This window comes from Halichondria panicea, chromosome 5, assembly GCF_963675165.1.
Source record: "Halichondria panicea chromosome 5, odHalPani1.1, whole genome shotgun sequence".
NCBI classification, from domain to species: domain Eukaryota; kingdom Metazoa; phylum Porifera; class Demospongiae; order Suberitida; family Halichondriidae; genus Halichondria; species Halichondria panicea.
The window spans coordinates 7,167,787-7,192,922 of NC_087381.1; the positions used below are offsets into that span (position 1 = coordinate 7,167,787).

At 41.9% G+C, this 25,136-nt stretch overlaps 2 protein-coding genes and 1 long non-coding RNA gene across 6 annotated transcripts in view; 1 reads left to right on the forward strand and 2 right to left on the reverse strand.

The window, feature by feature from the left end:
- LOC135335843 (uncharacterized) overlaps window positions 1–25,136 on the forward strand; it is a gene marked incomplete in the record, with an annotated part of 743,773 nt that overhangs the window by 341,401 nt on the left and 377,236 nt on the right.
- Window positions 1,004–20,968, reverse strand: LOC135335845 (uncharacterized). 3 transcript variants are annotated; one of them, XM_064531432.1, is made up of 39 exons: window positions 20,807–20,968; window positions 19,163–20,695; window positions 18,961–19,098; window positions 18,664–18,894; window positions 18,084–18,281; window positions 16,985–17,110; window positions 16,131–16,364; window positions 15,694–15,843; window positions 15,419–15,610; window positions 15,078–15,203; window positions 14,628–14,861; window positions 12,853–13,002; window positions 12,575–12,769; window positions 12,258–12,380; window positions 11,812–12,039; window positions 11,373–11,531; window positions 10,683–10,877; window positions 9,648–9,767; window positions 9,329–9,556; window positions 9,086–9,232; window positions 8,798–8,995; window positions 7,314–7,520; window positions 7,054–7,263; window positions 6,788–6,991; window positions 6,209–6,400; window positions 5,941–6,144; window positions 5,551–5,742; window positions 5,305–5,496; window positions 5,043–5,243; window positions 4,792–4,983; window positions 4,506–4,706; window positions 4,188–4,442; window positions 3,831–4,052; window positions 3,512–3,748; window positions 3,263–3,453; window positions 2,897–3,086; window positions 2,610–2,816; window positions 1,922–2,422; window positions 1,004–1,493 (listed from the first exon to the last, which is right to left on the reverse strand). In XM_064531432.1, exons 1-39 carry the CDS (start codon window positions 20,898–20,900, stop codon window positions 1,171–1,173), a joined length of 9,120 nt encoding a protein of 3,039 aa, XP_064387502.1. In that variant the 5' UTR covers window positions 20,901–20,968; the 3' UTR covers window positions 1,004–1,170. The 3 variants fall into 3 exon arrangements, with proteins under 3 accessions (XP_064387502.1, XP_064387501.1, XP_064387500.1); XM_064531431.1 differs by having other exon boundaries at window positions 2,613–2,816; window positions 16,985–17,113; XM_064531430.1 differs by having other exon boundaries at window positions 16,985–17,113.
- On the reverse strand, window positions 22,359–24,336 carry LOC135336093 (uncharacterized). Of its 2 annotated transcripts, XR_010394685.1 has the most exons (12): window positions 23,686–24,334; window positions 23,458–23,507; window positions 23,353–23,408; window positions 23,260–23,293; window positions 23,159–23,209; window positions 23,022–23,105; window positions 22,944–22,960; window positions 22,851–22,892; window positions 22,754–22,799; window positions 22,641–22,705; window positions 22,552–22,592; window positions 22,359–22,491 (listed from the first exon to the last, which is right to left on the reverse strand). It is a non-coding gene; the product is annotated as an uncharacterized LOC135336093 (long non-coding RNA). The 2 variants fall into 2 exon arrangements; XR_010394684.1 differs by having other exon boundaries at window positions 22,552–22,705; window positions 23,686–24,336.

Here is a 25,136-nt window from a genome sequence, read left to right on the forward strand (position 1 = left end):
TAATAACCTTGATTATACGCCGCTTGGCAAGAGATGAATATGGCTGGTCCCCAGAGGAGGTACGACATGCAGAAAACCACCTCCTAATTCTTGTCTGTGAGGGGATGATTTTGTCGAAATGCTCTGTCCTACAAAATGTACATGATGAGGTTACATACAATGATACATGATGTATCTATCAATGTATGTCCAAACATTGTCTCAGAGGATATTCAAAACAAGGCGAGGGGCAAGGCCCATTTGGCTGCCTGGAATCGAGGCTACAACATAGTTTTCAAGTATGTGTAATGTACAGAACCCACTCACCCACCTAACAACAAGGAGACTGTCTTATGGCATTTGGCTACCTTCCCTACTTTTCACCTTGTAGCTCAATTATATGTTTCCATGCCACCACTGTACATTAGTATAGTGGATTGTGCAGACAGATCAAGGCTAAAGAAGCTACTCTATTTGGGTGTGCCATGGGAACTTCCACACTTGAACAGCTGGAGTAGTCATTCCTAACCCATTCCTGTGTGAGGTTATCACATCTGCCTTTGTTAGCAAGACCACAATGAAGACTCTAAAGTACAATTCAACCGTTTCATGTGTTGTCATTGAGTGATAGGCAGCCATCTGTCAGTGTTTTGACCAAACAATGCAGTACTGGCAATAATCAGGTGATAACAGCCACAAAGCAAACAATGTGTGACTGGCCTATTGTGTGTACATCAGATATCTAGACAGTGAAAATTGACTTCAAGTGGCTCCACTTGTCTTTGTACAAGCTATTCAATTTGGTTTTCACTACATTAGTTAGCACTGTTGGTTGTGTTTCTATACAATCTTATTAACACCAATAGACAGCCTAATTATGTTCCCATACCAACAGTCCACTAACAGCCGCCCTAACAGCAGTTTGGGTTGATAGCCTGAAGCCATTGAACACTAAACTGCTGGCCTCATGCCACAGGCATTTTGTTTACTACTGCACTGGCATTGGCAGTAGACCTTTGAAGAATCAATTTGGAGAATGTACATAACTGATACATACCTGATACATACATTACACACAGACACACATTTCGTAAATTCTAATAGTGATCTTCTAATGAGTAATACATACTATATATATAATACACCTAATGCTAAATTGCAATGTTAATTGTTCAGAGTAGACGTGAAGCTCTAGGCTTCAATTATCCCCACAGAGCAAACAGAAGATCTAAATTGAGAGTATCTCCAAGCTGTAGCATAGAGCCCAGTTGTTTGATACTCGCTGAACCTGCCCTGGATAACACTGTCTGCTGGGAAAGAGGAGTCTTGAAGCTCGTTGTATGAACCACCCTGAGAGTTGCCAGCATAGAGACACGATTCTCGTCTCTTGTCCCAGGTACGGGATAAAATCTCCGCTGTGAACGATCTAGCAGAAGAGTCGTCTGGGTTAACGGTCACTGTGTAGAAGGACCCGTTAATGGGGGAGGAGCTCACGGGAATGTTCCAGAATTGACCTGTATGGAGAAAATAAAAGGGTATTGGATAATTATTTGATAGGAAAGAATTAAGGGATAATTGAAGTCAACCATTAATTTATAGAGGGAATCTCTGTCTTTTGTGGTCACCCTCTCGAAATGTGTGTCTGTGTGTGTGTCAGTTATGTACATTCTCCAACTAGGTCTTATCCCCAAAGTTGATCTCCACAATTACGTTTCAACAGACCACCTATAATACAGCTACTATCAGTCTGCCCAAGCTATACACAGTTTTCACAGGCTAGTGACATAGTACAGGACGTATAAATATTGGTACAAGCTATATAATAGTCAGTTAATAGATACACTATACAATGAATAATGTAGAAAGAGGGGGGAGGGGATTTGTATAGACGATACATGCGTGAAGCGCACGTCACATGACCACACTCTAAGTACAATCTCACCTAACAAGCCGTGAGAAGTTGGTCGGAGGTTAGCTCCACGAGACACAGCAAAGTCAAGCATGTCCTGACCCTCTCTAGTCACACAACGCACCCACATAACAAGTGTCACCTGGTCGCAGTTAGGGGCAGAAATTCGAACCCTGTTGGGATACCTACGAACAGAGATACCTCCGGCTACAAAAGTAGAATTAATCTCAGCTGGATTCATCACACCATCTGATGCCAACGCTCTACAACCTTCTCTCTCAACACGAACACTATAACATCGTCCATCATTTGTCTCTGCACGTACACCAATACTTCCCATGATGTTGCCAAATTCGGGAATATCCATAGCTTGATAGAGGGCGTTTACACTCACACACTCATCAGAGATCAGATTATAGTTTTGATTCGTGCTCCCTCGAACCTCGTAACAGAGATTGTCGGGTCCACCATTAGTTTTAGTGAGAGCTACACTGTATAAAGGATCTCCAATCACCGTGTCATTTCTGATTGCACCTAATGAGAGAGTCAATTGCATTGCCATTATACGCAGTGACCACTATATAATAAAGCGTCATTAGAGGCGAAGAAATTGTATAACCTTTTACGTATAATTATGCTCAAATAGATACCTGCCAGTTATTACTTCTTTTGAGACTTTTTCTATTTAATAGTGTAAACTACAAGATGTAATTATACTCACTGCATTCTCTTCTGATTGGACGGAGGGCTTGTTGATCGGCAGCAGTGAGATAGTCCATTGTGAAGGCCTCCACTTGTGCCCTGTCAGTGATTTCAGCGATGGTTCCGTTGGTACGCCTCAGGTCTCCACTCTGAGTTCCGCACAATCCACACGTCTCTCCCAGGGAGCTACCAGTAACCACGGTCACAATTATTAAAGAGGGGTCACCTGAGAAATAATAAAGAGTATTAAAAATGCCAGGCAACATCTATATATAATAACCTTATGCTACGAATATAACAACTCACCATAATTGTGTCGAACATTGACTCCGATTCCTCCGCCCACTCTAATCTCAGTGTAAGTGTCACCTCTCTCCACCTCAACATTGGAGTCTGCATACACTTCTGTTACACGACCAGGTACCCCAGATATCGAAGATGAGGTTTCAGAGCTCTCGAAACTACCATTCTCCCGACTGATAAACGAAGCTCCATCCTATGAGTTGGTAATGGAAGTCAAAGATAGTTACCAACAAAATACTTCATTGGGAAAAAAATGCTTAAAGTCAGTTTTAATTGCATGAGCGTGCTTTCTTTAGTGTGATTATTTTGTGATGTAAATCTCGCAATCCACAATCAAAAGAATCTCGTATTTGACTACTACTGACTCACAATGAAAACTCCGACAGCTCCGTTATCCATATTGTCTGTGAGGAAGTCAGTGCGGACCATGAAGTCCACGCTGTCGTCACATGACTGGAGGAGGGTGTGTTCACACGTGCCCATGAATGTGTAGCTGGTGGAACGTGTAAACGGAGACACCAACATCGGGTCAGTTATAGTGCAGGTTGTCATGTTAGTGGCTGTAGGAAATGATGATAATATTAAGGATGTTCACTTGATGTGTGCAATTGAACTTACAAACTGGTTCACAGCTTGGAGCCATGCCACCGAATGTTGCCCCTGAAACCACGGTACTCTCACTCTCTGTGACTTCTGTGCAAGTTCTCATCTGGTCACCCACTCCGGATCCAGCCACGAATCGGAAACCACTGTTACAAGTGTAAGTGGCCACAGTGTCCACAGAGTATGGAGCAGTCATGTCAGGAGAGTACGAGATCATTCCATTGGGTATCGCCATAAGCTCCATGCATACAGCTATGGAGAAAAAAACAATATTCTCATGAATGCCGATTATTATATGAACAAAATTAATTGCTGATTTCATCGCTGAACTTACGTTCACATCTTGGTTCTGCTCCATCAAATTCTGACCTAAGATCAGCACCAGACACCTGTCCCACTGGTAGGCAAGTCCTCATTGAGTTGCCCACTCCTGGTACCAGTTCAAATCCATCGTCACACGTGTAAGTGGCCACTGTTCCAGCAGAGTAGTCAGCCGTCATGTCAGGAGAATACGAGATCATCCCATTAGATATAGCTCGGAGCTCTACACAATCACCTGTGATGTGTGCATGTGTTGTGTCTGGGTTACTATACGTCTTACATGTATGTAATGTCAATAATTATGGGTTCATAGCAATGAAAACATTCCTACATACGTATGCACACAATAAGGCTTTACATATATACTTACGTGTGCAGCTGAGTTCAATTTGGGAAGATGTTCCGTTCCTCACGAAGACTCCTCCCTCTCCTTCTACTATCTCGCCACACTCGAGCAAGATCAGCTCACCAGGTCGTGGGAAGGGTTGTCCAGGGCTAGTAGTTCCTGGGCTGAATCCATCAACACATTCAAACATAGCTAAAGCTCCAGCAGGAAATGGTGGGACAGGTTCAGTGTTGTAGGTCACAATCGCATTTGGTGGAACAAAGATCTGATCACATTCAGCTGCAGAAAAAATCAATTTATCCATTGTTCTTTTTATCACTGTAATAATCTCAATTGACTCACGGTCGCAGGTTGGTGTTTGAGGTGGGTCAAATACTCCAGTTCCCTCGTCTGATTCCACACAAGTTTTGCTATCAGGTCCGTTAACAAGAGCGTAGCCAGTGTTACAGAAGTAAGTGGCCACAGTACCCACTGAGAAGGGATCATTTCTACCACCGTAATCAATGCCTCCATTCACAAGGGGCTCCAGCTCAACGCAAACAGCTAGGAGAAGACAAGAAAGAAATTTAATTTTGATTTACCTATACAAGTCAGAAATTTAAGAAATTTAACGAAAGAGTCCACTTACGTATCAAGACACAGCGAGGTTCCTCTCCATCAAACATCTCATCTTCCTGACAAGTCCTTGTGACGGAACTCTCCAAAGTATACCCATCCACACATTCATAAGTGGCTACAGTGTCTACCGGTCGAGGGGAGATGGAACTGCTGTAGCTAATGACTGCATTGGCCAAAGCTGGTAGATCATCACAAGTGATTTCTGTGAAAGGGAACATTATGTAACTACGGTTATCAGCAGTCGATCTAGTGTAGCCTTACGTTCACAGATTGGAGCCTCTTGATTAAACTGCCCGTCAGTTGCACCGACATCCTCACACACCCGCACTTGCGTACCCACCAGTCTGTAGCCACGGTTACACACGTGGTTTGCATTTGTGCTCAGTGAATAGGGGGCCACAGTATCGAGCTCGTATGTGATCACTCCATTTGCAAGGGGCTCTAGTTGTTCGCACTCAATTGCTGGAGGAGGGACAATCGTTTATTATTGTGCACTAGTTAATTGATGTATTACTAAACTTACGAATACAAGTTGGAGCTGTCATATCGAACATTCCAGAGCCAGCATTCTCCACACAAGTTCTGCTCACTGGGCCGGCAATGTTAAAGCCATCATTACAAGTGTATGAGGCGACTGTCCCTATCGGTCGTGGCATGTCAGCAGAACTGTACATAATTTCTCCATTGGCAATAGCAGGCAAGTCAGTGCACACAGCTGGAAAGAATTAGTTTATATACCATGAATATAATATATAAATGGTCCACTCACGAGTCATAGAGCAAACAGGTTCCATGCCAGAGAATGTTCTGTCAGACTGACAATTTCTAGTGTCGTCTCCATTGAGGGTAAATCCATCTTCACAAACGTAACTGGCTATAGTTCCGACGTCATAATCAGAAGTGTTATCAGGAAGGTAAGAGATCATTCCATTGGCTATCTCTGGCAGAGGGGGACATTGTGCTGTGGGAGAATAAAGCTGCATGAACCAAATAAAATGCAAACACTTTAATGTATAGTTACACAACTAAGAGTCCGTGCTATTTTACAGAAATTGGGCCAAACAATAACATTTGATTTAAACAGACCATCTGAACTATAAATGGGTTTACAGCTGTTCAGTACGATTAGTTGACACCTGCTGATCATGTAATTACTTACGTTCGCAAGTTGGAGCCTCTCCATCAAATCTTCCACCGCTACCATCACCAGCATCCACACAAGTTCGCACCACATTTCCTCCCCTGAGCACAAAACCTGGGTTACATCTGTAAGAGGCCAAAGTATCAAGATCGTAAGGAGCAATCATATCATCGGTGTAGATAATCACTCCATTGGTTATCATCTCAAGCTCATCGCAAACAGCTACAGAGAGAAAGCAAAGGCACGATAATTGTGTGTAAATTAAATAATTATTTTTAGATCTTACGAGTCATAGAGCAAACAGGTTCCATTCCAGAAAATGTTCCATCAGATTGACAATCTCTAGTCTCGTCTCTACTGAGGGTAAATCCATCTTCACAAACATAAATGGCCATAGTTCCGACGTCATAATCAGAAGTGTTATCAGGAAGGTAAGAGATCATTCCATTGGCTATCTCTGGCAGAGGGGGGCATTGTGCTGCAGGGAGAATAAAGCTGCATGAACAAATTATAAGGTGCGAACACTTATAAAAGTCTATGGTGTTTTGAGGAATTGCGCCAAACAATGATACGGTATTGCTAGAATGTTTTGCAAGCATCAAACTATGCGAACTTTGCAAGCATTGATAAATTCGTATAAAAAAAAACCTTCATTACTACTGGTAATTACACACAATCCTTTACCAGAACGCAATGCCAAAGGGTTAATTTTCTGCTGATTTGGCTCCAAAGGTTTTTCACCCGAAAAATATTCTGTTAAACACACCAAGCTCTTTGTTCAGAAAACTATTGAAATGAGTTTACAGCTGTTCAGTATGATTGATTGACACCCACATTGATATCAGCTGATCATGTAATTGCTTACGTTCACAAGTTGGAGCCTCTCCATCAAATCTACCATCACTACCATCACCAGCATCCATACAAGTCCTTATCACATTTCCTCCCCTGAGCCCAAAGCCTGGATTACAGCTGTAGGTGGCCACAGTTCCAAGGTCGTATGGAGCAGTCATGTCAACATTGTAGACAATCACTCCATTGGTTATCGTTGTAAGCTCATCACAAACAGCTACAGAGAAAAAGCAAAATAAATATGAATTTTGTTAATCAGCATAATTATAGAAATCTTACCTTCACAAGTTGGAGCTTGTCCACTGAATGTAGCACCACTACCATCACCAGCATCCGCACAAGTCCTCATCTCAGAGCCTGGATTTATCACTAGCTCAAAACCTGGGTTACAGCTGTAGGTGGCCACAGTTCCAACGTCGTAAGGAGCAGTCATGTCAGCATTGTAGACAATCATTCCATTGGTTATCATTGCAAGCTCATCGCAAAGAGCTGTATATATATAATACATCATAGTAAGTATAATAGTGCAAGTAACGTACGGATGCACTCTGGTTCAGTTCCACCAAAGCTTCCGAGGCTAGAGCCTACTTGTACTTCACAGGTTCTCATTAAGTCTCCGTTCATCAGTATGTAGCCACTGTTGCAGGTGTAGGTGGCCACAGTGCCATCAGGGAAGTTATCCAGTTTGTCAATATTGTACGATATCTCTCCATTATCAATACCAGGTAGTGCATCGCAAGAACCATCTGTGTGTATATGATGGTAATTTCAGCAGCCAACAAGATGGAGATTAATATAATTATGCCTCGGTGTGCATGCGCAAGCGAGGTATATACGGTAGTGTGTGTGTGTGTAGTCAGGCTGCTACAGCTGCTCAAGGATCAATAAGTGGCAAGTACCGTACCCTCGCGAAAATAAGCCCATCTTGAATAAACGCCCATCCCCTCTTTTGCTTCGAAGTTCTTGCACAAGGGTATTTTCACTCGATTATAAGCCCACCCAGAATAAGAAGTTGAGCATGCGCAGTAGCTGAATGCCACATGTTTACTATTAATTTTAGTGAAGAAAGGAAGTTTTATGTAGTAGCTAAAAAGCGCTAGTAAGACTATACTCCTTGCTGGACCAAGATCAGACATTATAACTTTCTCTGTATGGATCTGTTTGCCCCTGAAGATGTATATGCAGGGAACAAGTAGTCCTATATGCTGAGAAAGGAAACACAAAGTCCAAGAAAGTTATCAAACAGGCTAATTTTGCAGGTTACCTTGCCTTGGTTTTCTGAAACAAAATACCTGATAGCTGCTTTGTAGGAGTATGACCTACCATCCTTCGAGAAGTTTCTGCTACATCTAACATCAACAAGCAACGAATAGAGTCTGAGTCCACTTCTTCATGTTCATTCTCTTGTCATGCTTTAATCATACTCATGCATTAGTTTATAACATTGTTGTTGTCAATAAAATGTTCATACTATGTATTAAAATGAAAATACAATAAGAATTGGCATAGAGCAAAGTGTAAACCTCGATTTAAGGCCGCGGGTGGGCGTATATTCGAATGAAAACTAGCCGTTCGCGATTAAACGCCCAGTCCCCTAATAAGCCTAGACTTCTTGCAGAAAAGGGTGGGCGTATTTTCGCGAGGGTACGGTAAGAGTTTCTATAGGCTTCTAGTCATGTTCTCTTGGATTTTAATTCGTGGATTTGCAATAAAGCTGCATTCTCGAGTTATGCCTAGTTTTGCTTACCGTAAGACCTCGATTTAAGGCGACCCTCCAAAGGGCTATGACTATAGTTCTGGTAACCCAATTTCCATAATTTGTGGTTCTATGAAAGCTTAAACGCAGCTAGGTCTTTCAGTTGGTATGTTTATCATTTTTTGAAAATGCCATAGGATCAAACATACAAACAGGCCCACCAACCATGTTTTTGGGGGTCAAAGATATATTTATAGTCACTTGACTCACATACTTAAATTGAGGTATAATTTTTGACATTATTTTATGAAGCACAGAGATACTTACCATCGCTGTCTTGTATAATAACTTGAGTTGTGTCTCTAGAGATGGTTACTCCAGACTGATCCACTCCAGTGATAACTATGGTGAAGGACTCTGTACCCTCGCCTGGTATTCCATCCTCGATGATGTCACCCATGAAGCATGCCTCTGTCTCACCAGCTGCTATCAGTAGCTCAGAGGGAATGGACGAGGAATTGTAGTCTATGTGTGAGTGAGTGTGAGGGGGTTAGGTGTCATGTGCAGAGGGACTAGTTATATTAATTGACTTGTAAAATAGGGCACTTCTCACACCTTGTCCATCTATAGCAGAGCCGTCTTGTGTTGCCAAGGAGACAATGATATTCTCAGCGGCAGGTCTGTTCAGACGCACACACATTCTGAACATTCCATCACTTTCTTCCACTGTCACTGATTCAACATTGAATCCAACTGACACCTCTGTGTGTGGGTGTGTGTGTGGGGGTGTGGGGATTGTGAATAGCTACATTCAATAGTTATATAATTATCGTGAGTATGTTTCTCAAACATTCTTACCATCATCATCTCTCACTTGCACCTCAGCGGAAGTGATCGTCCCGGTAACGACTCCACTGGGAGAACCAATGATCTCCAAGTTGGCAATGTATCGTTCCAACACTTCTAGCCCCACGTCATCATCACCAATAAGAAAGTCGATAGTGATCATTTGCTGATCAGCAGGGAATGTGATGATGCTGTCAATACCGCCTGCATTCACAGTGATGCCAGTCTGTGTACTGGGACCTGTGTAAGTATGTAAACACTGTAATAACAGGTCACTGCATATAGCATGTATAATATTATATGCAATTTAGGCTGTACAAACAACACGAACCTCCAGTTACTCTGATATCAAAGGGAAAGTTGGTTGCACCATTCTTGACAATAGTTACAGAGCCAGTTCCAGATCCCTCGTCAAAAGAGAAGGTTGCCATGGTGAAGCTGACACTCACCACTGCAAGATGTATACCACAACAAAAAAATGTTAACTATCAAATGAACTTTTTTAATTGGGTGTGTTACAAACTAGAGTTATGGGCAGTCATGGATCATCGCAAAACATTGTAGCACATTGTTTGAAAGGGCTTTCAGATACCTATATCCCTTTACCGGTCAAATTGTTGTAAATATTACAACAACAAAGGAGCATGCTATTCACTTGTCAATATTGATCAATGTTGATATTGGATTGTGTGGTAGATTGTGAGAGCTTTGAAGTACTAATTTTGCTGAGCCTGCTAGACACTTGAAACTGGATTGGCTCTGGAAGCACTGTTGACTTTGTACTCTTTTTTTTTCTTTTTTTTTTCAGATGATCTTAACTGCTTATTCTCCTGTTTAGCCATTGTCTGTTGGCTACTGCTTCCATCTACACCACCTTTAAATATGCTAAGTTTAATATTACTTTCTCCAGACCTTTTGTGTGTCCTACTCTGTCCCTTTACCGGTCAAATTGAAGGTTTAGACCAGCTACAGCTTTTAAAGGCCACACATACTTCCATCGAGGCAAGCAGCAAGGCATAATCGACTGGTTAGTGTGTGTGTGTGTGTGTGCACAACCATTGACCCACACCCATCTTCTAAGCTAGTCTGGCCACGCCCTCCCCAAATTAGCTTGTAAAGAGGCTGACATTCGAGACTACTTCTAAGCCAAGTCTTCATTGGGGGGCGGCGATCAAATCAAGCTAAGTTGGTGGGTTGGGCTGACCCACAAATTCAAATTCAAACTAAAGTGATGACCCTTTTCCCGAATTAAACGATTGAACGGTAAAGGGATATACGGAATATACATACTTTGAAAATTGAACACAATCCTAATAAAAGTTGCAGACAAACAAAAACGTTGCTATTGAAAAGAGTTAACACTCACCATCATCGTCTACAATAGTGACCTCACTCTGGGGCTGACTAACGGGCAATGGTTCCTCGTCAGCTGCTGCTCCAACTATTACAGCCCTGAAAACTTCATCACCTTCAACAATGACATCGGTAATAATCCCCACGTTCAAGCCAGCAGATGTTGCAAACGCTGGGATGGTTATCTCTGCCATTGTCATGTTGTAGTCTGTGTATGCAGTGGAAAAGCACAATCAATGGAGTTAAAATTTGCACAGTGAGAAATCATACATTTGAAGGCGAAACAATTTTTTTACACCAATTTAAGTAGCCAAGTGTTAAGCCAAGTGTTATACAAATACTTTGCTTGCTAATCTACACACTAACTGTAATATTTAACATTGAAACCTGCATGTCTACACCCTTGCATGGGTACACCAACAGTGACACTGTAATATAAAGAGGTGGCCTACCAATTGCAACACAGGGCAACAGTGACTGTAATAAAGAGGTGGCCTACCATGCAACACAGGTACAAACAAACACATCATCAGCTATGGAGACTTCAGGGTCCATTAACCTGGCTGTATTCTATAACTATAGTTATGCCAGAATCAAGTATAGATACATTGTAGACGAGGGTTTACCTATAGCATATAATTATAGAGTACTTGCTTTATAATTATAGTGTGATCAAGACTTCACTGTGTAATAAATATCTTACCAATATCAGCCGTTGCTGGTCTTACTCCGCCAATAATGTCTTGAGTGATAACGGTGATTTCTACCGGACGAGCGGCTGGAGTGCTCACAATGTTGAGGGTAACACTACTATTGCTTTCAGAAACCGACACTTGGTCATTCACAAAGCCGACAGAAAATTCTGGGGAGGCCAATAAAAATGAGTTGTATAAAACAGGGAAAATAAATATGTTTGGCATATATAAATGTGTCATAGCGTTAGTTAAATTAGATGTAACTAATAACGCTAACCACATGGAGAATGAGATTGACCAATCATGCATGACGTATACACCAAAATATATACATTATACACTTTTACATTATCCCATCACTAACAGACTTCTTTTTTCATGTTGTGAGTGTCATACCACCCACACACACACACACACACACACACACACACACACACACACACTCACCATCATCGTCTTGTATCCTGATAACAGTCGTACTGGGTGTGCCGAGTTCCACTCCAGTAGGTACGTTGTTAAGGCTCAGTGTGGCAATTAGTTCCTCCACTGCCTCAAGGGCAACGACGTCGTCAGTGATGGGAAATGTGATGTCAAACGAGCTGGCACCGGCTGGGAAAGTCGCAGTGAAATCAATAGATCCACCAGACGGGGATATGAACTGGGTATCACTGAGAGCTGTGTGTGTGAGTAGATGGGTGTGTGTGTGTGTGTGTGAGTGGATGGGTGTGTGTGTGTGTGTGTGGGTGTGTGTGGGTATGTGTGTGGGTGTGTGTGGGTGTGTGAGGGGATGGTAATTATTTTGGTCTCAAATTAGATGCTGCACTTCTATGTACTACAGAATTGTTAAAACTCCTGTTACACTAAAAGCCACATAGCTACGTAAGACAACGTACGAGCAGTAACGGTGAATGAGAAGTCAACAGGAGAGGGTCTTGAGGTCACCACTCGAATAGTGCCTGTAACCTCGTTCTCAACAAAATTGTATTCAGTTTCTCCAAATGACACGGTAACTGGTACTGCATGGGAGTGGGATAAAAAATTGCGAGCATACTCAGAATATAGGGTCACGGATAGGGATTAGGCAAAAGCTACCATAACCAAACGGGCCAATAATTATGCAGCAAAAGTCGTGGAAATGCAACGTGTTCATCAATTTTAGGTCTACCACATTGTATCCACGAAATTGTGTGCATACAGTTATACTCCTCACCATCGGAGTCCATGATCTGGACAGTAGCCTCGGCTGGACCATCGGCTACACTAACTGTGTTGATCGAACTGATAGAATTATTGAATGTTTCAGGGGGTGTCTCTCCTCCTACGCCATCCATCGTTATGGAAACACTTCTGGTCACACTGGTTTGACGGGCAGGAATGTTCAGAGAGTAGCCAGCAGAGTCATAATCTACAAAGGAATTGAGAAAATTAGTTTGGCACTGCCACATTAATCTTAAAACAGTCATCACTAAGTATTGCAGGGATACGTACCGACACCACCACCAGTGGCTGTTCCATCAGTGTTGATGACATCAAATGACACGTCTCTGACAGCCTCTCGGTTGAGCACATAGGAGAGAGTGACTGAGCCGTCAGATTCTTGAGCACTGTACGTTGTCTGACCCACACTCAGACGGACCTCTGCATAGACACATAGGAAAATTACAGTACTGACCGTAGCACTTGCACAATGTAAATAATTATCATAGCAGAAGAGTAACTAGAAATTTTAGAAGGAGACAGATCAGGGGCACTTGCGCCCTGGAAATTTTTTGACAGGAAGCCACACACACACTAATTAATCGTAGAAACGCAGGTAAATAGTAGTAACTGCTATTTACCTGCTCTTCTTCATCAAGAAGGCAGTGGTGATAGAGCTCATTTCTGCTCATTCTTTATACCTACAGTTGGCTAGCTAGAGTTAGCTAGCCAGAACTATATTAAAAGCTAGTGTGGTACATGAGTCACATGACGCTTGAAGTTCCAATAGTTCAGGAGGTACTCCAGGGGCTGGAGCCCCCTCATCTTTTGAGCTAGGCTATATTAAGTTCAGCTGCACTATATGCATGTAGATAGCCGTACTTTTTTCCATTCAAAAATTAGAGCCCCCCATTGAGAAATTACTTCCTATGCCACTGTAATTACACCCCTGATTGTATAGTCATAATTATAATGAAAGCACCGCAGGTGCTGATGCCTCGGTGGATGTGTTAAGCTACATAACAATTGCTAAAACATGATAAATTATTGTAACGAACATTTTTATATTAATTTGCTGACTATCATGGAGAAACCCAAAAATTAGGAAATGATGGACCATGATTGGTGCTGAAAAGGATACCAAAAGTCCAAGTCTAAAACTGATGACTGCGGTATCAGTAGAGCCTTGCAGCTAGCTCTCTTTTTACCCTTGTAGCTCAAATACTAATAGCTAGCGCTCTATAGTGCAGAGCTAACTACTAAGTAGATTAGCAACACTCCATGGACAAGTTTTGCTATGCACTATTCTGAAAAGGCTGCAATGGTATTCTAAGTAAGTAAAACTAGGCATAACTCGAGAACAAAGCATTATTTGCATTAAAATCAAGAAAACATGACTAGAAGCCTATAGAAACTCTTACTTGCACTTCATTGATCCTTGAGCAGCTGTACATGTAGCAGTCTGCACAGACACACACACACACAGATGCACAGACAACACACACACACACACACACACACACACACACACACACACACACACACACACACACACACACACACACACACACACACACACACAAACACACTATGTTCACTTTTGCTTCGTGTTCGCTCGTACTGTAGTGAACTGTATACCTAGCTTGCACATGCGTACATTTAGGCATAATTATACCAGGAGCCCATAATAGGGAGAAGGAGCGTCTAACTATGGGATCATGTTTTGTAATTGGCTATGACCGCATTGCCATAATTATACGGAGACTGATCGAGTAGTAAGTGGTTGAATTCCTATACACGTGTTATACACGATAACAGCGCTGCTGCGATTTGCAAGCACTTATAGTACATGGCTTTCCATATAAAGAAATGTGGTTTTACCGGCTATTATGAAACCTAGGCATTGAGTATACACTGAAGTTAGACGCTCCTTCCTTAATGGGCACTATAGGCAATGTGACTGGATTAATGCAACAAATCGTGGAATTACACAGTGCGTGAATATTATGTAGTTTCAGTACATGCAATTGAGTTACTATTTACAACTATGTACAAGCTCCACATACCGTCATCATCCACCACTTGTACACTGGCTTGAGAGATAGCTCCCAGAGATACACCACTGGCAATAGCCCCAGGGGTGAGAGAGAGAGATGCCAAATAGCTCTCAAGATCCTCCAGACCAACCTCATCGTTATTGATGGTAAACGGTACTCTGACAGATGTCTGGCCGGCAGGGAATGTCACCTGACCAGGAAGACCAGCTGCCGACGCAACCACAAAGTCTTGAGTGCTGGGACCTGCATAACAGAATCAGCAAATATCAACATGCATGCAATTTTATGCACGCAGCTAATATATGGAGCATCTGTCAATGACTGTACGAACTATTCATCTCAAAATAATAAAACCATGGAAATTATGGTCCAATTTTAATAGACCATCATACACTAACGATGTAGTATGCAATACATGCATTTCCAATGACTCCTGTAGCTACGTATAATTAACTTTACCTCCATTAACGTTGAAGGTGAAGCTCTGTGCAGCTGGTATGTTGCTCATAATATCCACAAAGCCTTGACCGCCCACAACATTCTCAGCAAACAAGAATATCGCCATGCTAAACGTAATCTCAATGCCTGCAAAAAAACACAATTAAAGAGTATAATCAATATAAAATCATCAAGGGCTTTCTTCAAAATAGTTTGGATAAAACTAAGAGATAATTCTTATAACTATGTTACAAGGTGGTTTGCTTATAATAATAGATTAACCTGTGAATCAATCAATTTGACAGCAAAAAACTACGGTAGCGTTGTGATTTCTTTCTATAAAAGATATGAAATCAACGTACCATCAGAGTCTTGAATGGTAACCATGGCAGCAGGATCACCCACCCCCACACCAACAGTGCTGATACTGAATATGCCGTTGACAAAGTTCTCGTCTCCTTCAAATCCTAGACTGTCCATCGTTATGGCAACGGTTCTGGACACACTAGTTTGACGGGCAGGAATGTTCAGAGAGTAGCCAGCAGAGTCATAATCTACAAAGGGATTGAACAATTTAGTTTTGTATCTGCAGGAATTGAGCAAACTAGTTTTGGCACTGACGCTAAAACATACGTACCGACACCACCTCCAGTGGCTGTTCCATCAGTGTTGATGACATCAAATGACACGTCTCTGACAGCCTCTCGGTTGAGCACATAGGAGAGAGTGACTGAGCCGTCAGATTCTTGAGCACTGTACGTTGTCTGACCCACACTCAGACGGACCTCTGCATAGACACACATTGTAGCATTAGAACACAATAAAAACACAATGCAATTTGAGCGAACCTTTAGAATACTGACAATATAGGCTAGCACAATGTCATAATTAAAGGCAACAAGTTAGGAAGAGTATGCAACTCTTGTGTGCAGTCAATAGACTGTACACACAAGAGGCATTCTGCCATGCATGCAGACCTATGTCACAAATTAATACTCACTATTGTAACTGCAACCACTTGAGATACAAGGCAATAAATAAAAATGCCTACAACTATGTACAAGCTCCACATACCGTCATCATCCACCACTTGTACACTGGCTTGAGAGATGGCTCCCAGAGATACTCCAGCGGCAATAGCCTCAGAGGTGAGAGAGAGAGATGCTAAATAGCTCTCCAGATCCTCCAGACCAACCTCATCGTTATTGATGGTAAACGGTACTCTGACAGATGTCTGGCCGGTAGGGAATGTCACCTGACCAGGAAGACCAGCTGCCGACGTAACCACAAAGTCTTGAGTGCTGGGACCTGAACAGAGTCAGCAAATTAATGTCAACATGCATGTATTTTACGAACGCAGCTAATACCGTATAGAAATTTTCGTTGGTGCAATTTTTGTATGAACTGCTCATATTTTAAATATTCGTACAGCTCAGGATAGTGACGCTAAATACATTTGCAGTAAAATAATTTTATTTTCGTATGATGGTTTTCAATACAATTAAAATATACGAAAATACCCCGATATACGGTAATGGAGGATCTGTACGAACTATTCATCATTAGGCCACATCAAATTGATTTTATGTTTCACAGGGTTTTAATCCCCAAAAATAGACCAGGGTGGCAGGCAAAAAAATCATTATAAAACCATGCACAAAACTTCACTTCAGCAAAACATTACTACGTTTTGCTAGATCATGTGGCCATTCTGACCTCTGACCTGGACCACAAATTAGGTTTTTTATTTTTGGCATTCTAAAAATAATTATGACCCGGAAATTTCGTGAAACATAAGTGTTTTAAGTGTTTGTAGTGTGACCTAATAATAAAACCAATTTTAATAGACCATCGTACTTCATTTAATGATGTAGTATGCAATACATGCATTTCCAATGACTCCTGTAGCTACGTATAATTAACTTTACCTCCATTAACGTTGAACGTGAAGCTCTGTGTAGCTGGTATGTTGCTCACAATATCCACAAAGCCTTGACCACCCACAACATTCTCAGCAAACGAGAATATTGCCATGCTAAACATAATCTCAATACCTGCTAAAAAAACATAATTGAAGTTAAAATCGAGGGCTTTTTTCAAAATGGATAAACAAGAGATAATTATACATTCAATTGGATCTTATAATTATAATTACAAGGTGGGTTGCTTATACATTAATCTGTGCATCAATCAATTTTTACTGACAAAAAACTTAGCTACATGCCTATAGCTAGGTAGCGTTGTGATTTCTTCTTATAAATGAATGCTGCAAGCTGCGCTGTGCTAATGCCTCTCAACATGTTTTGCTTCGCTCAAAAAGTATTAGAGTGTTATATATAGAAGAGGTAAACAATTTGCTTTGTATCGTATAATGTTATTTTAGGCAAAGTCAATTTGTAGTGTCTCAGGCCCTCGCATTTGGAATTTGGTATCTTTCCAATATCACGTGACCTCAAATTAAAAGAATGTACCAACAGTGAGTTTGATTTGTCAATTCATTATTAATTTTATGCTGTATATAATTATAGTATGCATGTATGCACATGTGTTTAGCTTCTGCACTGGACTGTATATGTATGTGCACTCTATAGAGTTCTGGTTTGTGCATGGCATTCTGTGTGTGCACTTTATAGGAAGTTAGAAAAGGACAAATTTGCATGGTTTTTTGTCATGAATATATTTAAATTATGTACTTCCGCTTATTAAGGAAGTTGGGTGTGCATGTGTTTTCAATTAAAAATTATATGATTTCTTTATCATCAATTGCCTCAATCCTTGCTAGCTGGATTCTGGGTGACTCAGTTTGCGCATGTGCACTATCACCCATGCAATAGAGACCAGGCCGTATTTTTATTGGCCTGGTCTCGATGCTAACACACAGTCAGCTTTACCTTATCCCTCGTGCGGCTACGCCTCGAGGCATAAAAATGAAAGCAACGTACCATCAGAATCAAAGACCATTATAGGCTTCAATGTTACATCATGCAGTATGATACGATCTAAAATACTGACAGTGGGTCTACTTACCTGGAGGCATCCCACAGCTTGGTTCACTTCCTGACCACGCTCCATTCTCACAAGTCCTTGTTGGTTCAACCAAAATACTTCCATCATCACACTCGTACGTGGCAACTGCTCCGTATGGTCGACCACCAATCTCTGGGAAAATCCTGAAGTTGTATGAGATGGAGCCACCAGAGAAAGCAGGTAGGTCAAGACAGGCACCTATATAAGGGGTGGGAAATATACAGTATCACACAATACTTAGGTAATTAAAACAAAAGCAACTGATTCTGAATTAATGCATGCAAGTTTGTAGCCATTATTCTGATGTGTGCACTTCCACCAAGGTAATAATAACTGTTGCCAAATGACTATAGAGTGTACTATCCCCAGGGATGTCCCGGCATAATATTATAGTGACAATCACTACAAGCCATGTAAACCAACTCAATATTTGATGCTTCTATATAATTATAGTCAAACTACATTATAATTATTATTGTCCATTCTCCACATGACAAGCACCCATGCACAATAATTAACATGGAGCACTGCATGCAAGCGTTTACAATTGCCCAATACTAGCAATTGCACATCCACTCACCTTGATCATCAATAATGGTAATGGTGTATCGAGTTCTGGGCAGGTAGCAGTTCTCTCCTGCAACACACTGCACAATCACCTCCACCACTTCCACTGGCTCTGGAATGTCATCATCCAAAATAGTGACTACGTATGGAGTGTTAGGGGTCATAGCACCTCTGCCCCATCGCAGATTGCCATTTTGTTCGGGCCCACCGTTTCTTTGTGGCGGAGGATCACTATAATCAGAGCCTGCATGCATGGAAGTCATTGACAATAAAAGCAAAACTCAACTGCGTAATGGTATAAACTAAATACCTTCTATGGCTGAGAGGTCTTGAGTCTCAGCAAATGCTCTACTACGCTCTGATTGATCACCACGGGTGATACTAAACATGAGATCAACCGTTCCAACAGTTTCCAGTACAACTTGATCCACTGCTCGAATCCAGGCCACTGAATAAACAAAGAGAAAAATGTAATAGTAACATAAAACTACAAGAATTTTCCGAAAACTTACATCCAACTGGCTCCATTTCAAAAGGCAAAGGATAAGCAAAGGAAACCTCTCGAGCGTAGCCATATGCAAATCCCCAGAATGCTCCACTTTCAATGTTGTCGTAAGAAATGTCAAAATTACCTACGCCCAAAAATCTAGTAGCTCCATAAGCACACACCTCATTTGAACCATCCACTAAACAGTTGATAGCCTCGTATTGGTCGGGAATGTATGTTTCTCCATTTATACGAAACCTCTGCTGATCTTGTGGGGAATTATTGAAGATGCGAGTGGGCAAGATGTAGCTTAGAAATCCCTGGAACTGAGTGGTCAAATTTTTGGCTGTACTGAGACTATAACTATTCAAATAGGAGTTAGCTGGTGGTATATAAACGAGGGCTGGATCTCCGATCGGATTAAAAGGAAGTGGTGGATCCTGTATGTTTTGAAGGTTGTCAATCAAGTTTCCAAGTGTGTAAGAAGCCATAGTAACGGGTTGAGAGGACGTAACACAACAATAGGTCTGAGCATTCTGAGGTGTCTGACACTCAGCATATTGTCCTGCACCCACTGTGGCCGTGTAAACACCATTTCCAGCGCTAACCAGTCCAACTCGATTATTCCCATCAGCAGAACTTGGTAAACACTCACAATTGATTGTTACTTGTGCTCCAGCCCCAAGGGAGCCAATTCTGTACAGTTCACCGCTTTGTCTGACAGCAAAGGGAGCCATGAAAAACAGGTCACCGTACGTTGGATGAGGTGGCAATTGTTCTACAAGATAGTCGCAAGTTCCATCATCAGTAGGAGTTCCACATTGATGCCCAGAGAATACAGCCAATGGCTTGTCAGAAGTGATGATAGAGCCAGTAAGATCGTCAAGATTGCTGATCATCACAGTGTCAAAACGATTGAGAGTCCTCCCATACGTTGCTTCGACTCGAGCACTTGGGTTGGCAGAACTCGGTTGCACCCAAGAGGGATGGGTTTGGGTTTGGGAGGCTTGTACACTGACAGTAGTGTCATCTTGACAAGGAGTAAAGAGAAATCGACTCTCAAATCGTTCTCCACCGAATACATCAGATGAAAAGATGAAGTACTTGTAATCTGTCGCACCTGGAAACTCGACACAGTTGATAGCCATGTACGCATCAGTGGAGACCAATTCATCACTAAGCACATATATGGTGAGCTCATCGTTTGCATTTTCTGCTGTTATAAACAGTCCCTTTTGTCTTTCAGCTTCATCGGTTTCTCCATTGTTTTGCACGGCTATGTCTTGTTGGCCACCCCTTCCTGCCGGCAGATTAATGAAAGTGAATTCTCCTTGTTGAGCGATTTCCGTGCGAGACCACAGCCCAGATCCAGGAGAGGTCTCAGTGAATCCTGCTCCATTCACTCCCGGCCATCGTGTCTCTAGGGTGAAACGTGAGCTCTCCTGTTCAGTGGTGATGAAAAGACCAATTTGTTGTTCTGTGACGGCTGCAGTTCGTGCGTGATTCTGCATGAAAGCCAGAGCAAATCTGCTTCCTCTGGTTTTTGGAGCATTAGGATCTGCAGGAAGAAGCAATCGCAATTATGATGTCCTATATATATGCACAGTTTTGTTTCCAGGAATTAGAGCAACCGTCTACAACAGTGATAAATTGCACAGAGGGCACTTACTGACATCCAGGGTGGGGTTATCACTAGCTCCAATTGCAGTATGAAGGAAGACAGACAATACTAGCACAGAACACAAGCTTTGCAAGCTAGCCATGATTGGAAGACTCGACCAGCTATGTTGTCGCTAATGCAATTGGGTTCGTTTTATACCTAGCCTCGTTCCCAGGCCGATTTGTCTCTAAAATAACGCTAGGTCGACAACTCGACAACTAGCTCAGCGCGTTTGTTTTGTAGGCCACTAAACAGGAACACAACACTAAACAAGAACAACCGGAAATGAAACCAATAATGGGCGTGGTTATGCAGGGTTGTTGGTTTATAAACCATAATTACTAGGCAACCAGTCAACAACTGATTTATTTACTGCAAAAACAGCAAAACAGTCATTTGAACATCAGTGGAGACAGTCAAACTAGCTCTCACAGCCTCAGAATTATGCAGTTAGAACAATTACAGGCATAGAACTAGCAGTACTACTGTGGAGCTACATGAGCTAGACTAGCTAGGTTCAGCTAGCTGGAAGCCATGCATAAACTTTGACCAGACCCGCCCACCACTAAATGCAGCTGCAAGGTTTGTACATGTAGCTAGCTAGCTAGCTACCTGTACCGATGTAGCTCTGAACTAGTCTGTTATTGTCAACAACACCACAGTCTACTTGTAATCCTCTACTTCTGAGCCACAGCCTTGACTACTGAGAAAGCACAGAGCAAGAATTTGACTACAGGCTTCAGCTAGTTCAGTTCAATACTGTCAAGCTTACACAACTTTTTTGAATTTTATTGCGTGCAAATGTACCAAATTTTGTCAAGATGCATCATATCAATTCAAATCTGCTGAGGAAGTAGATTATAAGAATAGTGCCTGGGGGAAGTAATTATATAATATAATTACTGGACATCACCTAGGATACGGACTGAATCAGTAAATAAGCACCCATATATCCTCCGCTACCGTGGTTACTCCGAGGCGGAGCCGAGGGGTATGTAACCACGGTAGCGGAGGATATATAGGGTGCATATCCTCCGAGTAGGTGTGGCATATCTGACTTATACCACGTGACCGCAGCACTATAAAAGGACCTCCCCCTAGTAACAATTCAATCACGATGCAGACTGCAAAAAAGAAAAAGACTATGCCGGATTTTAAAGCCGTCAAAGAGCTAGTTGAGCAACATGTTGACTCCTACAGATGCTCAAGAGCTTCCTTGGTCCAAGCGTTGACCATTCCACGTCCCTTACTGGAGTTGCAAGCTCTTCTTGGATAAAATGTATCTAAACCGCGCCCATGGACCCATGGAAGCTTAGCCATCTTGTTGGAGAGCACCTTCCGTGTTTCTGCCGTCGCTTTGAGTCTTACACAGCCAAAAATCCACGGGGCGTGTCAGGTCCGTTACATGTCCGTTACAGGACGTTTACCACATCCTGATACGGGACCGTTGGGTAGACACTACTAAACAGGCCGTTCACATACAGCCTGTAAACAGCCCGTACAAACGGCCTGTATTCAGCCTGTATCATACTGTTCTCATGCACAATTTAATAAGCTAGTATCATGCTTCAAAAGGTCACAATTCAAAGACAAAGAAGACAAGAACAAGATATATATATATATATATTAATTTCTGTTCAGCTACATTATGTCTCTCATTATCATGTCCGTGTCTTCACATCCCCACGGTGGCACTGCAGATAAAAACAACCAGTTGAACCGTACGTTAACGCCACATAAGTATACTAACTTACTGTATTTATATTTGTCTTGTTTTTGTGCACAAAGATAGACTCTGAGGAGAAGAGGCTGGGAATTATACAAAAAATACACCACTGCTTACCGGCGTACTATGAAGTCAGTGAACAGCTAGTAGGGCCGTTCTTCATCTCCGAGATAGCTCGCCAGCTGTACACTAATAATACTTATTCACATAGATTAAACTAAGTTGCTTACCAGGCAATTGTTGCATTCTCTTTATCATTCGTCTAAAAACTTCAATCTATGAGGCATATAATGCACCACCAAACACATACAAAATAATGGCACTTACCTAACACATCCAGACTCCAACTCGGCATGCCAATAAAGAAATCTATTAAATAACATGTGTAACAAGTGCTAAAGATGAAAACAATAAACAAACCTTGAGTTTTGCAACATCTGAAGAAGAGTTAGAAGATTAAAAGAAGAACACACCACTGACCACTGTGAATAATCTTACCGGCGTACTATGAAGTCAGTCAACAGCTTACAGTGTGCTGTACACATTACAAGGGCTCTTTTTCATCTCGAAGATATCCCGCAACTGTACACCAATACGCTATTCACACAGATTACATACTTGCTGAATTTTCTTACCAGGAAACTGTTGCTTTATCTTTAGTTCATTCTTCTGACAACATCTAGTGTCTACAGAAGCAATAACGTATCACAAAACACAATAGAACAGTGGCACTTACGTAATTAGTCCAGACTTCAACTCGGCAGCATTATCTAAAGTCAATTTGATTGCGTGTTTAATATGTGAATGCTAGTGAAAGAGAATAACAAACCTGGGAGCATTCTTCAACACCTCTTTATCAATAGTGAAAAAACTTCAGATGGGAGCCTACGATGAGGAGGATTATTTCAAAAAGGAAGCAAAACGAAACGTTTACCTTGTAAAATTGGCCAGTGTTCCAGCTTCAAAAGTCCATAACGTGCAAACCTGAATTTATAAACATACAGTAGAGGTGAAATTTACAGACCTTTGCTGCCAACTACACTAGAGGTCAAATTCACTACAGATTTGAAATAGCTGTGGAACTAGAGGAACACAAACTGCATGCTATGAGAAAGTTCAATAAAAATAATATAACTGTTTAATATAGCTGCTACAGCTTCACCTTTTTTTGTTCACAGGTAGACTAATAGTGTATAGTCCTCTTTAAGTTGTCTTTTTGGACCAGCAGCTCCTCTTGTGACAAGCAGCAGGATTTTTTCTCAGAGCTCTGTCTGTCTCATTCTCTTTTTGTAGTCAGGTGACGTCATCCTGCCCCAAGCTAGCGCATGCGCATAAGCTACAGCTGCAACAGCCTGTATACAGGACGTGGATGCTACGCCCTAATACAGGCCCGTATCCACGGGCTGTAAACAGGACGTGGGCTAACGTCCTGTTTACAGCTGTGAGAACGGCCTGTATACAGGCCGTGGGTGGGCTACATCCTGTATACAGGCCGTTCACAGGCCCGTAACGGCCCGTTTTCAACTAACGGCCTGAAACGGACCCGTGGATTTTTGGCTGTGTAGTACCGTCTAGCCTCGGTCCCAGGCCGATTTTTTTTAATAGAACGAAGTTGAAAAATACGGCCTGGTATTGATTGTATCTGGGCGTGGCAGGAACCGGAAACAAAAGCAGTGATTCTTTACATTTTGTTTCCTGCTTTTTTTCTGTAATACTAAAGGTGTACGTAGAGGCATTTTACTCCCGTAAAAGTTACAGTAATTTAGCTCCGTGTCATGTTCTCAATTTATAGCTAGCTAGCTATGGCATGCAATGCAACGCGTTGTCTTGTTTGAAGCAAGATGGCCTCACTCTCATGGCAGAACAGGCCCAGGCTCTCAAGCTCCTGTTTGAGGAAAGGGACGTGTTTATCTGGTTCCCAACAGGGTATGGCAAGTCTCTCTGCTATATCAGTTGCTATCCTTTTTAATGGACTACAAGCTAGGTAGGACCAAGGCTCCTCCTGTTGACAAAAGTGTTGTTCTTGTTAATTGTCTCTCCCCTTGTATCTCTCATCATGAGACTCATGATTGACCAGATCAGGAGTCTAAACAATAGAGGTGTTTCTGCTGCCATCCTCAGTAGCAATAAAGGAATCGACAAAGATTTGGTTGCCACTGCCAAAGAAGTGTCTTCTGGGAAGTATTTCCTGCTGTATACTGCCCCAGAGGCTGTTGTTGAAGACCACTGTTGGAGGATTCATTTTTTGTTGTACCACAAGTCAATTTGTTTTATGTATTAAAAAACCACGCCCAGATCACGCCCAAATACAATCAATACCAGGCCTAGTAGGCGATCTAGCGTTCAATTGGAGACCGATCGGCCGGGGATCGAGGCTAAGTACCGTCAAGCATGGCTCTTTTCTCTTTGCTTACTTTCTTGAACAAATGAAAAAACTAAAAAACAACTTGAAAAACTGTGCATGCCTGGGGCTGTATGCTAATATTCTATATATTCTACAGCTGTTGACCAATGAGATCAATTTGTGGTGACGTAAGTGTGGTATAACTCGACAACTAGCTCAGCGCGTTTGTTTTGTAGGCCACTAAACAGGAACACAACACTAAACAAGAA

What these genes read in the sequence shown, in the direction of transcription:
- LOC135335845 (XM_064531430.1), bottom strand. Translation starts at nt 20,900, where the DNA reads ATGGCTAGCTTGCAAAGCTTGTGTTCTGTGCTAGTATTGTCTGTCTTC. An exon ending in CTCATTCACCGTTACTGCTC is followed by an intron (nt 12,040 to 12,257) that starts GTACGTTGTCTT and finishes TCACACACACAG; the next exon opens with CTCTCAGTGATACCCAGTTC. An exon ending in ACAAGCTCCAACTTGTGAAG is followed by an intron (nt 6,992 to 7,053) that starts GTAAGATTTCTA and finishes TTTTCTCTGTAG; the next exon opens with CTGTTTGTGATGAGCTTACA.